The sequence below is a fragment of the Myodes glareolus genome, chromosome 24, assembly GCF_982192425.1.
Source record: "Myodes glareolus chromosome 24, mMyoGla1.1, whole genome shotgun sequence".
NCBI classification, from domain to species: Eukaryota; Metazoa; Chordata; class Mammalia; order Rodentia; family Cricetidae; genus Myodes; species Myodes glareolus.
The window spans coordinates 255,494-267,981 of record NC_142049.1 but is presented as its reverse complement, the minus strand read 5'-3'; the positions used below and the strand labels follow the sequence as shown (position 1 = coordinate 267,981).

Sequence of the window (12,488 nt, the reverse complement as noted above, 5' to 3'; positions counted from 1 at the left end):
GTCTCACCTGCTTCTTCGGAGCTTGGTTGGCTCTGATGGAAGTCAGAAGGGGCTCCAGGCTGGAGATGGACTCACCTTCTAAAGCACTTTCCTAGCATGCACACCCCGGAGTGTGACTCTCAGCACCACATAAACCAGATGTGGTGACACTCTCCTGTGATCCCAGCACACAGGAGGTAGAGGAAGGTGTGGATCAGGAGTTCAAGGTCCCCCTGAAACACGTGAGACCTGGCCTGGAAAAGAAAAAAGAAAGAGCAGAATCAGTCTCCAGCCTCATTCTATCTCATTGTACTAGCCACAGAGAGCCTTTGCTCCTCGGTGTCCTCCCAGAGAAGTGTCAGTGACACACCTCACATCTGCCCCACTAGCAACACCTTGCAGGGGAGGAGATCAGAAAGATGACTCAGCAATTAAGAGCACAAGTTGCTCTTGCAGAGGACCAGAGTTCCTAACACTCACATGGCAGGCAGCTCATAAATGTCTGTAACTCTGGGTCCAAGGGAACAGGTACCTCCCGTCCTCCTCTGGCACTGCACGCACACATGCACGCACGCACACGCGCACGCGTGCGCGCGCGCACACACACACACACACACACACACACACACACACACACAGAGGTCCATCTTCCTCTGTGCTGGGATTAAGGGCATGTGCCACCACACCAGCCATTTTGGCATCTTTCACATGCACTTACTTGGTTTGTTTGCTCCTCCTCCCCTGCTCTTCTCTCCATGTTTTCCCTGCATTCTGCTCATGCCGGTCAGCAGCCCCTTTACCACCACCACGTCACCTGATTCAATTGCCCATCTCCCTACATCCCTTCCTTAAACCTTTTCTCCTGTCATGGTCCAGTTTCTCCTTTTATATCTTATTGCCACCCTACCCACCCATCCCTCCACCCCACATGCACAAACATGCATCCAGGCACACACACACACACACACACACACACACACACACAAACTCACACTGGAAGTTTGGCTCTGTTGTGTATATAAACAACTGGGCATTTGCAGATGAATCAAGGTCTTCCTGAGTAGCTATGGGATATTAAAAGCAGCCAAGGTTCCCATGACAACATCTGGGGAAGTCCTGGAAGAAGTATTTGTACAACTGACAGCTTCAACAGTCTCCACAAAAATGGTTGGGTCAAAGCAGTTGTGTCTCTCACACACACACCCTACACACACCATTACCACCTGCTTAACTTCAAGAGTAGCAGCAACATGATTTACATGTCTACTGGGCTTGGGAACAGCAGAAGCAATTCCAACTGGGCTTTGATCTCTCTGCCTTCTTTGGGGAAGATGTGGGGTTTGCTCCGAGGTCACTACCACTACAGCCAACATTGGAGAAGGGCAGCTATTGATCAAGTAGCTGAATGCCTACCCCCAGTAGTTTCAGCCGTTAGAAGAAGAGAACCAAACTGGTGGCTCGAATACAGCCTTTGCTTCTTAGCTCCAGTCAAACCCAGGCTATGTAAAACCCCGTCTCTAAAAGAAGTGGCGATGGTATGGCTCAGTCAGTAAAGTGCTCTGGGACAAAATCATGGAGAATTGAGTTTGAATCTCCTGCATTTCTGCAATTGCATAATTTCAATGCCGAGGAGGCAGACACAAGAGGATGCCTGGTCTTCAATTAAAAACCTCCAAAAACAAAAATAAGTTGCTTCCTGCTTGTTGCCATGACTCCTTCCCCTTTGAATCTCGTCCATCTGAATAGGGTTTCTCTGTGTGTCATTATCCAGTGTGACACCTGGAAGTCAGAGTTCTATTTTATTGCCCAAAGATTTAAAACTTCAAAAACTAGCAGACATATTTTGAGATTAGCATCATTATCTAACATATTTTGTTATTAATTTTTGTTCAAGACAGGGTCTCCCTGTGCAGCCCTGGCTGTCCTCAAACTCACTCTGTAGACCAGGCTGGCCTCATACTCAGAGATCTGTCTGCATTTGCTTCCAAGTGCTGGAATTAAAGTTGTGTGCACCACCACTGCCCAGCTAGTAGTCTGTAAACAAACCAACTTTTGCCAGCCAGGAGGCATATGCTTATAATCCCAGCAATGGGGAAGCCAAGGCAAGATGTTTGCCTCAAGTTCATGGCTAACCTGGACTACATGGTCAGTACCAGGCCAGTTAGGGCTACACAGCAAGACTCTTAGAATAAGGAAAAAATAATAATTCAACTTTAAACAAGATGTGGTGGCTGCATTTGGGAGGCTATAAATTAAGGAACATCATGGGCTACATATTGAGACATGGTTTTAACAGATTTTTGTTTTGTTTTGCAATTTTATGTATATATTCACTAAATTTTCTTGACTTAAGTACAATTGCCAGGCTGTGGTAGAGAAGGAGAAAAAGAATCAGATAATGTTGAGGAGAAGAACTGACAACATCCACTCAATATTTTTCACAAGAATTACCAGACACGTTGGAAATGTTTGACTTTCTCATGCTGATATCTATTACCTGATATTTTCAATTTTCTCTGTTGTTTGTGTGCTTTTGACAATCTCTTGAACTTTACAAAAGAAAAAAAAGGAGAGATAATCTTGGAATCCATCCGAAGGACAGTGGGGTGTCTTTGGCATTGAAATTCTCTCTTTCTAACTACCAGTACAAGACCTCAGTATGCAGGCTTTTGGATCCATCTGGATCTCTCTCTCTCTCCACCACAGATTTGCCAAGAACCCTGGCGGTCTCTTCATCACAGCTGGAGTCAGAACCTAAGGCAAAAGCTGAACACCAGGTGTCTCCAGCCAGGTGACTCTAGAGGTGACTCCAGCCACAGTGGTGATGGAAACCATTTTCTGCCGTATCCCCTGGCATCTACTTCCTGCAGTAATAGTTATCCAGCCCCTCCCAGCTCAAGCCCGCTCAGCGTCTCCACAATAATTCCTACTTACGGGGGCTGGGGCAGCGGCACATTATATATCTGGTTCCCAAGTGGCCAGAGTTTAAGCCAGAGTGCGTCACTGTGTGGCACTATGAAAACTATTTAATCTCTCTGGATTTGGATTTGTTGTGGAGTACCCACTGGAGAAGATGGTTCATACTGATTACTACCCAGCTTTATTACACTGGGTAGCTATGCCAGTGCAGCACAGAACCGTTCTCTGGGTGAGCTTTTAAGCTCAAAAATGGTTCGGAGTTGGTATACTTCAGTTTACAAAACTAGCTAGAAACTGAACGACAGAAGCCAAAAGGTAAGGCTAGTGCATTTAGAGACCTTTTTAAGGAACTGTGGACTTTGATGGATTAGGCCTTTATTTTCATTTTGGCAGATGGTGCTGTCTATGTGTTCAGTTTTACAGTCTGAATGGTACTTCCATCATGGAGTCAGTTGTGCTAAGGTCTGAGGGCTTACAAAGGTCGGAGGCCTGCTATAGTTTCCTGTTCTGGAAAATAAAGGTTAGCAACAACCTGGAAGGGTTAAATGAGGTGTCCACGCCTACCTGTAAGCAATTGCTTACGAAGGTTCACTTAACCCTCTCCTCTCACTGTTCTTTCCATAGCAAACCAAACCTACTTGAGCCTCTGTTACAGAATATTCAGACCCTTAGTTCTGGCTTCCTGCTCTTAGGGCGCCTAACTCCTTGGCAAGAAAAAAAGAGTTCCACGCCCTGATCTAACTTCTTTGAAGCAATCTTTGGGGCAGACACGAATGAAAACAAAAGAAACGCTGGCGCGTAGCGAAGCAGGGACACAGTCCAAAGATAAATTGAGACCTGCTTCCTCCCACAATGCCCGTTAGTCCGGACACAGGCCTCAAGTATTATTTTTATGTCTGTCACCCCTGCGTGGACATTATCTAGCTGAGGTCCGGTTCACCTGCTGGGTCTTTCCCGGGCTGGGACTGCAGCAAGCTGGGCTCTGCCCTGCCTTCTCCCTTGCCGGGCGCCGGCCTGGCTGCGGACTGCACAGAGAGGGGGAGGCCGGGTGACCTCGCCCCACCCTAGCCGTTGGGCACCCGGGTCCCCAGGGAGCGGCAGTAGGCGGGAACGCCAGCCTCACCCCACCGCTGCGCCCGGGTTGGTTCCGGTCCCTGGAGCCCGCGCCCCGCCCGGTCAGCAGGTGGCTTGCAGGGCGTGGGGGTCGCGAGCCAGAGCAGGTCCAGTCAGCCTGGCTGTCTGCACAGTGGGACAGAGTCAGAGACCAGAGGCCGGGACCCTCTGGGGAGCTTATCTGCCCTCGCGGAAACAAGGGCGACACTGTCCGCCCAGACGACCACAGCTGGAAACGCCCTCTCACCCGCGGGAGTGGGCCGCCTTGGCTCCGCCCCGGCCACACCACGCCCCGACCACGCCCGCGAGCCTTAAGTTCCTCAGCCACGGGTTCGCAGCCACTGTCAGTCCCGCCCGCAGTGCCTTCGGATCAAGCGCTTCCTAGGCAGCCAACACTTGCCAGTCGTCGGACACCGCCGCCCTCACTTGGTGTTCTCCTGCGGTCCGGTGAGCGTGGCCCTAGCCCTGAGCCGGCCGCACCAGATCCCTCCTACTCCATCTCTCTTTTCTTCTTTGCTCTTTCTTTTCCCTTCCCTGGAGGCCTAGTTTGCCCGCTCTTGTTCCTTTCTGTTTCTTTCTTTTACTAAGTCCCTTTGTTCTGTGTCTCTGGCGTCCATTTGGTTGTAAGTTAGCCTTTATCCATCCACTCCTTCCCGTTGGCCACGATGCATACAGCCTGCCTTTGTGGGGGTGGGGATGGGGACTTACACGTCAGCGGTGACCAGAATGACTGTCACCAGACTGCTCTGTGCCATGTGCCCTCAAACCTGTTCTGGGTTGTTTGTGCTTAGAGGAGGCCTCGAAATTAATTGGACACTGTCAGACTCTCCAAGACCAAAGAGAGATCTGTCCAAGATCTGTCCGAGACCAGAGGTGGGAGTAGGAACACACAGAGTGACTGAGCTTGCTTATCATGGTCGCACACAAAGAGACACAATGCTCCACTCAACAGTCAGATGATTGTATCCCAGCACAACCGGGCTGCCTATCTACACAACTGTGGGGGAAAGAAGTTTGGAACTCAGCCAAAGTGTGGGAGACGAGGCTACCCTGAGTGAAACAGGCCCTGTGTCCCTCCCAGCAGGCTGTCTGAAAGGGCTTGTGCGGCAGGGGACCTTTGTAGGCTGTGTTCCTGCAAAGAGAACAACCCTTTCTAAACTTGGCTTCTTTCCTCTCACCCACAGGACACATAGTATGATCTTTAAGTGTTTCGTCTCCCAGCCACTTTCTATGGAAAATCGAGGGGATCAGGCCATGATAGCCACTGGCAGTTTTGAAGAAAGGGACACCTTTAGAGAAGCTTGATCCTGGAGGCCTCAGTGCGAGACCTCAAAGCTCTGTGCCAGGTAAGAACGAGGCTAAGGAAGCCTGCTGTCCTCTCTTAGGTCTGTAGTCCAGGACTGCAGTCAATAGGTCATCAAAACTACCCTCCTCCACCCTGGCAAGTGACTCTTTACATTCAGTACGCACTCTCGCCATCCTGTTCGCCTTCTGGCCCTTAAAGATGGCGGTCTGCGGTGTGTAAAGGAAAAGCCTAACCCAAGCGGGACCAGACTTGGCAGTCAGCAGCAGAGGGGGCAGAAGTTTATTGGGCGTTTGGTTTTGTATTTGTTGTGTGTGTGTGTGTGTGTGTGTGTGTGTGTGTGTGTGTGTGTGAAGGTATGTGGGTGTGGGTGCCAGGGCATGTAGATGGAGGTCAGAAGACAACTTCTACCATATGGGCCTCAGGGATCAATTTTAGTTCCTCAGACTCAGTGGCATGCACCTTTACCCATCTTACTGATCTGATCTTCCTTCTTTGACCATCCCTGTGAATGAGATTAGCTTTTTACTACCTACAGTTTTACTTGTCTGGTCCTATCAAATGGTTTTTTGTTTTGTTTTGTTTGTGGGCGGTCATCGGGGTCTCACCACACATCTTTGGTTGACCTATGTAGGCCAGGTTGGCCTTGAACTCAGAGATCCGCCTGCCTCTGCCTCCCAAGTCCAGGAGCTAATGGCATGCACCATTAATGCACGATTAACTTTCTACCCCTGGGTTTTAGTTGTAGCAATAGCTTTAGTACAGGTGATGTTGGCCTCTATACCCAACCCTCAATGGCCTGACCTTTGGAAAACCCGAAACAGCATTCATAATGGCAGCTGAGCCACATGGTTTTGGTCTGGACAGCAACTAAGACTTCGTCTTTCTGAGTTTCCCACTATGCTACCATTTAGCTCCAGATCAGGCAGACATGCATGCCATGAACTCATGCATGCATCATGCCACTAACACCTGGAGAAGAGGTGTGCTCAACGCATCTCAGAACTGTTGAATTGGCGTGAAAGGGCTTCTGTTGTGAAGGGGCTTCTCAGTGCCTGGGACTGAGAAAACTGAGGCATTACAGTGTAGAACAGAACAAACTGAGCTGCTATGGAGCCTGCGGACATGGCTCTGAGTTCTTCTCTAACTGGGAGCTAGGGAGGGCAGCTGCCACATGGACTGCTCTCAGTAGTGTGGACCGCAACCTAGAAGGAGGTGTCTGCTGGAGTCTAGGAGCACCTGCACCCTTACAGTTTGCCATTTGATTCCTAGTTTCACTAAGCCCCAGGGGCCCGAGACAAAGAGAACCCTTGTCGTTGTCATGGTGAGTTACTCTGATGACCCTGTTTGTCCCAGCTGTTTTGTTTCCATGGTTGTCTGCATTCACAGGTGACTACCACCACATCCTCCCACCCCCAGCTAGGGCTTTCCTCCTGAGCCCTAGCAACACAGGCAGCCAATCAAGCTGAGCTCGGAACAGTTGTACCAATGAAATCAGAGAAGTGAAATTAGGGAAGAAGAAGCAGGTCACCCTCCCCCACTGGGTGCTGGGCTCACTTCCTCTTGGGGCAGTGAGAAGGGTGGTGTTCCAACTCTAAGAACAAAATGGGTCTTTTGGTTTCCTGTATCTCCTCTGCATAGCTGTGACCTGCACCTCCCATCCCACCACAAAGAACTGAGAATGTTCCCCCCACTGGAGGAAAACAAACAGACCTCCTGGTTGACCAGGTCTCCCGTCCTTTGCCTGTGCCTGCCAGTAAACCTGGAGAGGTGGATGGTGAATCTCTGTAAACCTACACCCGTGGAAGCAGAGGACCTGAGCTGTGGGGGCCAGCAAGGATGGCATTAACATGTCTTTTCAGTAATTGTAGGGTTTGACCCACCAGGTCCTGCTCTGGCAGAACTTTCCCTTATTTCTGTAGTCCTTGGGATAGAACAGGAATGTGGCCCTCCTCTTTGCAGTCTGTGCCAGCAGGTCAGGAGCCTGTTGGTGGCTGTGAGGCAGTCTCAGAATGACCCGGAAGCCATTGTCCCTACACTAAATAAGAGGGAACCCTTCACAGAATCTCAGCTCCTTGCAGGAATTGCTTCCCAGACCCTGCCTGACTACTCTTGGATCTCTCCCCTGGTTTCCCTCCTGTAACCCCTGAGACCTCCTTGGTACCTATAGGGAAAGTGGGCAGGGGTAGGCAGGCAGTGAGAGGGAGGGAGGCTGGGGGACGCTGTTACCCAAGGTCTTCTCTTCTTTTGGCTTAGATTCCGGCAGAGTTCCTCTGTCTCGTCTTGCTGATCAAAGGCTCCCGATTCTCAGATTTTTCTCCATCTTCTGGGAGGTAGAAGGAGACCAGAATCATGGTTGGTTTTAAGGCCACAGACGTGCCCCCGACAGCCACCGTAAAGTTCCTGGGAGCTGGGACAGCTGCCTGCATTGCAGATCTCATCACATTTCCTCTAGACACCGCCAAAGTCCGGCTGCAGGTGAGGATGAAATGAAGCTCTGGGTGCTGTCTCATCTGCTCCCTCCCTGGGTCAGACCCGTCAGGGGTGATGAGGATCCTAGAGCTGGCATGAGATCGGCAGAACCATCTGCCAGTGCTTATAGCTACTCCATCTTGGCCTTTCAGATCCAAGGAGAAAATCAAGGGCTAGTGCGCACCGCAGCCAGCGCACAGTACCGTGGTGTGCTGGGCACCATCCTAACCATGGTGCGCACCGAGGGTCCACGCAGCCTCTACAATGGGCTGGTCGCCGGCCTGCAACGCCAGATGAGCTTTGCTTCTGTCCGCATTGGCCTCTACGACTCTGTAAAGCAGTTCTACACCAAGGGCTCAGAACGTGAGTGTGCAGCTAGGACTCAGCCGATTATGACCTTAGTTCGCTTAGCTGAATGGCTCCTTTAGGCTTCCCAAGACCCCTGGGAGGATCAGAGGAGTGGAGAAGTGGAAGGGACCCCACCAAGGCTGTCTAGGCTATGAGCAGGGTATGAGCCCATGATAGTCTTCACAACCACTATGGCAGTAGGTGGCCTCCTGGGTCACCTGAGGCTTGATATAGGGGAAGGACTGGGTCAAAAGCACACTGGGAGACAGCAGTCACACCCTTTTGCCCTGATAGCCTGCATTTTTTTTATCTCCTCAATAAGCCTTCCTTGGAGGGTAGGGGTTGAGACAGGCTCTTACTATACAGCCCTGGAGTCAGGCCATCTCTACCTGCTTCAGCCTCCCAAGTGCTGACATTAAGTACGTGTCACCACAGCACCTAAGGCAAGGATGCTTTTCCCAGGATAACGCTGTATGAAGAGGTAGAGTTCCACCGAGAATCTGTCTCTCAAGTCCAGTTCTGCTAGAAGTCACCTCTCTTGGTCTTGGGTTTCATGTTTGGTAAATGAAACTGATTTCCCAAGGCTGCAAAGTAACTTAAATGAGCACATTTGAGAAAGTACTGTCTCCATGTGTGTTGCCCCCTGTTATACCCCTGTGAAGACTATATAGAGCAAGAGTGGTCTATTGCATGGTGGTTTGGCAAGAGTATGGTGTACGTGAGTGCAAGCCTGACTGACCACTGACCCTTTGTGTGCCCACAGATGCAGGCATTGGGAGCCGCCTCCTGGCAGGTAGCACCACAGGTGCCCTAGCTGTCGCTGTGGCCCAACCTACAGATGTGGTAAAGGTCCGCTTCCAGGCTCAGGCCCGGGCTGGCAGTGGTCGGAGATACCAGAGCACCGTTGAAGCCTATAAGACCATTGCACGAGAGGAGGGCATTCGGGGCCTCTGGAAAGGTGTGTGCTAGGTATTGGCTTTCCTATTCTCCTCTCCTCTCTCTCACGCCCTGGGCTCATACAAACTCTCCTTCCTCTACAGGGACCTCTCCCAATGTTGCCCGTAATGCCATTGTCAACTGTGCTGAGCTAGTGACCTATGACCTCATCAAGGATACGCTCCTGAAGGCCAACCTAATGACAGGTATGTTAGGGTCGGTAAGAGCTGGAGGGGGGGGATCATTCTCTAAAGACCACATCTTCTCATCTTGTTTGCCTTTTGCTTATAGTTTGTATTTCTCATCATTCAAATTCACTTTGTACAAATTAGAACAGGCTAGATTGGCCAAAAGAATCTTTTAAATCCTTCTAAGGGATCTTAGCTGCAGTCTGTGTCTTTTAAACTTCTCCTTACAACTCTTTCCTGCTGCAATCACGGGTGAGTGTGGGCTGGGGAGAGCTGACTGCCTTTCCTGCTGCTCTGTGGCAGATGACCTCCCTTGCCACTTCACTTCCGCCTTTGGGGCGGGTTTCTGCACCACGGTCATTGCCTCCCCCGTCGATGTGGTCAAGACGAGATATATGAACTCTGCCTTGGGCCAGTACCGCAGCGCAGGTCACTGTGCCCTTACCATGCTCCGGAAGGAGGGACCCCGAGCCTTCTACAAGGGGTGAGCCTCTGATCCCCACCCAACTCCAGGCCTCACAGAAGGGAGGGAACCACCAGGAAGTGAGATGCAGCCAACTGCTAAATATCCCAGAGTTGTGGTCATCTCTGTTTTTTAGAGATTAAAATGGGAATTTGGGCTAGGGGGAGAGGAGTGGCTCAGTGGTAGAGTGCTTGCCTAGCATGCTCGAAGATTCTACTCACCAGTACAGGAAAACTAGTGAGTTGGCTGCTGGGGATTCTTAAGCACAGAGCTGTGGGGCTCTTCTCCAGGTCACCTCAGCCTCCTTTGAGACAGAGTCATGGGTTGGATGGATGGCTAGGTCCCATGGTAGAAGCAGAGGGTGGAGGTACCTCCATGACTTGTGTTTTCTCTTTCTAGGTTCATGCCTTCCTTCCTCCGCTTGGGGTCCTGGAACGTAGTGATGTTTGTCACTTATGAGCAGCTCAAAAGGGCCCTGATGACGGCCTACGGATCCCGAGAGGCACCCTTTTGAGCATCTTCCACTGATGCTGGACCCTGCTTCCCTCTCTGCCCTGCCTTTTCCTCCATCCTCTGCCCAGCCCCACACCTTTCCAGTCCCTCACTTCCCTCACCCCTACTCCCATCTCACCTCATTCCCCTCACCCCTACTCCCATCTCACCTCATCTCCCTGCCCCAGTGCCGATGGCCCCACAGTGAGAAGGCCTGGCACCAGTCAAGACCCTGAGCCCTTAGTCATTTTAACAGTTAAACCCTAATCTTTGTCTTCATTCCCAGCCCCACTCAGCCAGCCTCCTCCGCCCATAAAGCAAGCTCAACGTTGGTGTCTTCTATCTCTCATAAACTGTGTATAGAGGTCTTGGGCCAATGGGCCTTTTCAGCACCTTGGCAGGCAGGGGAGGAAGCCAGTGACTTTAAAAGGGGATGACATCAGGGGAGGGGTTCATGGGGTCATAGTCCATTCCTCCAGACCCAGCCTACATTGAGGGGACAGCGGAACAGCCCAGGGAAATAGCAGAACCCTTGCCCACCTGCCCTTCCCTTGGGGCTCTCTGTAAGCGGCCACTCAGCACCTGGCACTCTACAGCTGCCCTCCCCACCCCACTGGCCAGGCCTGCCCATCTGAACAGTAAAAAAACTCCTGTCCCCGAACATCAACTTGTTGAGAGATGTAGACAAACTCCAGAGCCTTCCATTTGGGGGGGGGGGGCTTGTTTTAAAACACATAAGCTACCTCCCAAGTCATAGACGACTGAGGGCAAGTTAGGCTCTCCCTAACTATAATCACACCCTTAGGCATACCCTGAACCAGGAGGACAGGGCAGGCCTGACCCACTGAAGGACTAGGCTTGGGTCCCTGGCAAACATTCAGCCTATAGGGATTTTGTTTTGATGTTTGAGACAGGGTTTCACACTGTAGCCCAGGCTGGCCTGGAACTCACTTTGTAGTCCATGCTGTCCTCAAACTTATTACGATTCTACCTCAGCTTCCCAAGTGCTGAGATTCTAGCATCACACCTGACTTCTAAGGACCCTCTCTTGGAAGTCTTACCCTCTCCGAGATTGGCGACCAGCCAAGGCTTAGGTTGTTCGGTTCGTCCTCTTTCCAGCTGTCTTCAGGGAGGAGAGGGAGGCAGGGCTGCTTCTTTTCAAGGAGCAGGGACTGTGAGGTCCCAGTTCTGCACTGTGTCCAGTCTCCAAGGCCCATCTTACACAGGTCTCGGCTGAGGGCCAAGACAAGGTGTACAGTACTGGGGCTCCTTGGGGAATTGAGTCTGGCCACTGTGAAGCCAGGCCTGGACAACAGGCTGTCCTCCCAACCTAAAGCTGCTACGCCTTCTGGCCCTCCACTCCTTAACAGGATGTGGGTCAGAGCTAGAGGCCAGACTGACTCCCAGAGAACAGTGTGCTCAGTCCTCGGTTTCTGATAACGCCAGCCACAGTCTCAGCCCTGCTAACAAGCCACAGTGAGGCTGGGTCAGCAGTGCAACCTGGACTCTTGGTTTCACCACACAAGGACACAACAAATGGAGGTCTGGCCTCTGTGTTAAGTCCTTCGGGGAACAGTCACTACCCTAGGCATGTCTACCAACAGCTAACAAACAGGTCATGTGAGGGCACACAATATGCCAGCCTTGTGTTCTGACATGTGGTATAGATGTGGGACCACTGGATTTATGATGAAGAATGCTATTAGATGATCTGAGAAAGGGGAGGCAATTATTTAAAAATGTAGCAGAAGCCTCAGTAATATGAGTGGGTGGATGATAAACCCTGTTTTGCCCCCTAGATAGCCCAGTTATTGAGGTGACAGGAATCTCATAAAGTAGCCAGAAGTCCTACTTCCACAACCTCCCAATAGCTGGAGGCTTGCCCTCACAGCAGGCAGTCACAATCATTTGTCCGGTCCACAGAGCACAGTGATTCACTTGCCATCTGCTTTCCACAGGTCATTATGAAGAGGTTGAGATATTTACTGTAAAAGGGTTCAGAGGACTAAAGGAATGTCTCAGCAGTCAAGAACACTAGCTACTCTTGCAGATCCAGTACCCATATCTGTAACTCCAGTTCCAGGGAGATATGACGCCCCCTTCTGGCCTCTGAGAGTAGTGCATGCATATGATGCATTAACAAGTGTAGGCAAAACACTTCAAGACAAACAACAACAAGACTTTATTTTTTAAAAAAGGACCATCTGGTTGTAGCACATGCCTTTAATCCCAGCACTTGGGAGGCAGAGGCAGGATCTCTATGAGTTCGTGGCCG

The 12,488-nt window shown here is 50.9% G+C and overlaps 1 protein-coding gene and 1 long non-coding RNA gene across 3 annotated transcripts in view; one reads left to right on the top strand and one right to left on the bottom strand.

Annotated features, from left to right (window-relative positions):
* Positions 1-335, bottom strand: part of LOC125400905 (uncharacterized) — a 37,495-nt gene extending 37,160 nt beyond the window's left edge. Inside the window, exon 1 of one of the 2 annotated variants that reach the window (XR_007232131.3) lies at positions 8-335. This is a non-coding gene — a long non-coding RNA (uncharacterized LOC125400905). The remainder of the gene's footprint in view (positions 1-7) is intronic. The other variant, XR_007232132.3, reaches the window with a different exon arrangement.
* Positions 336-4,299: 3,964 nt separating this feature from the next.
* On the top strand, positions 4,300-10,544 carry Ucp2 (uncoupling protein 2). Its single transcript, XM_048435028.3, has 8 exons — positions 4,300-4,458; positions 5,196-5,357; positions 7,571-7,792; positions 7,939-8,149; positions 8,898-9,092; positions 9,175-9,276; positions 9,562-9,742; positions 10,121-10,544. The coding sequence occupies exons 3-8, from the start codon at positions 7,667-7,669 to the stop codon at positions 10,233-10,235; spliced, it is 930 nt and encodes a 309-aa protein (XP_048290985.1). The 5' UTR covers positions 4,300-4,458; positions 5,196-5,357; positions 7,571-7,666; the 3' UTR covers positions 10,236-10,544.
* Positions 10,545-12,488: the final 1,944 nt, after the last annotated feature.

Coding starts and splice junctions, on each gene's coding strand:
- Ucp2 (XM_048435028.3), top strand. CDS start 7,667: ATGGTTGGTTTTAAGGCCACAGACGTGCCCCCGACAGCCACCGTAAAG. Junction 7,793..7,938: donor CCGCCAAAGTCCGGCTGCAG/GTGAGGATGAAA, acceptor TTGGCCTTTCAG/ATCCAAGGAGAAAATCAAGG. Junction 9,743..10,120: donor CCCCGAGCCTTCTACAAGGG/GTGAGCCTCTGA, acceptor TTCTCTTTCTAG/GTTCATGCCTTCCTTCCTCC.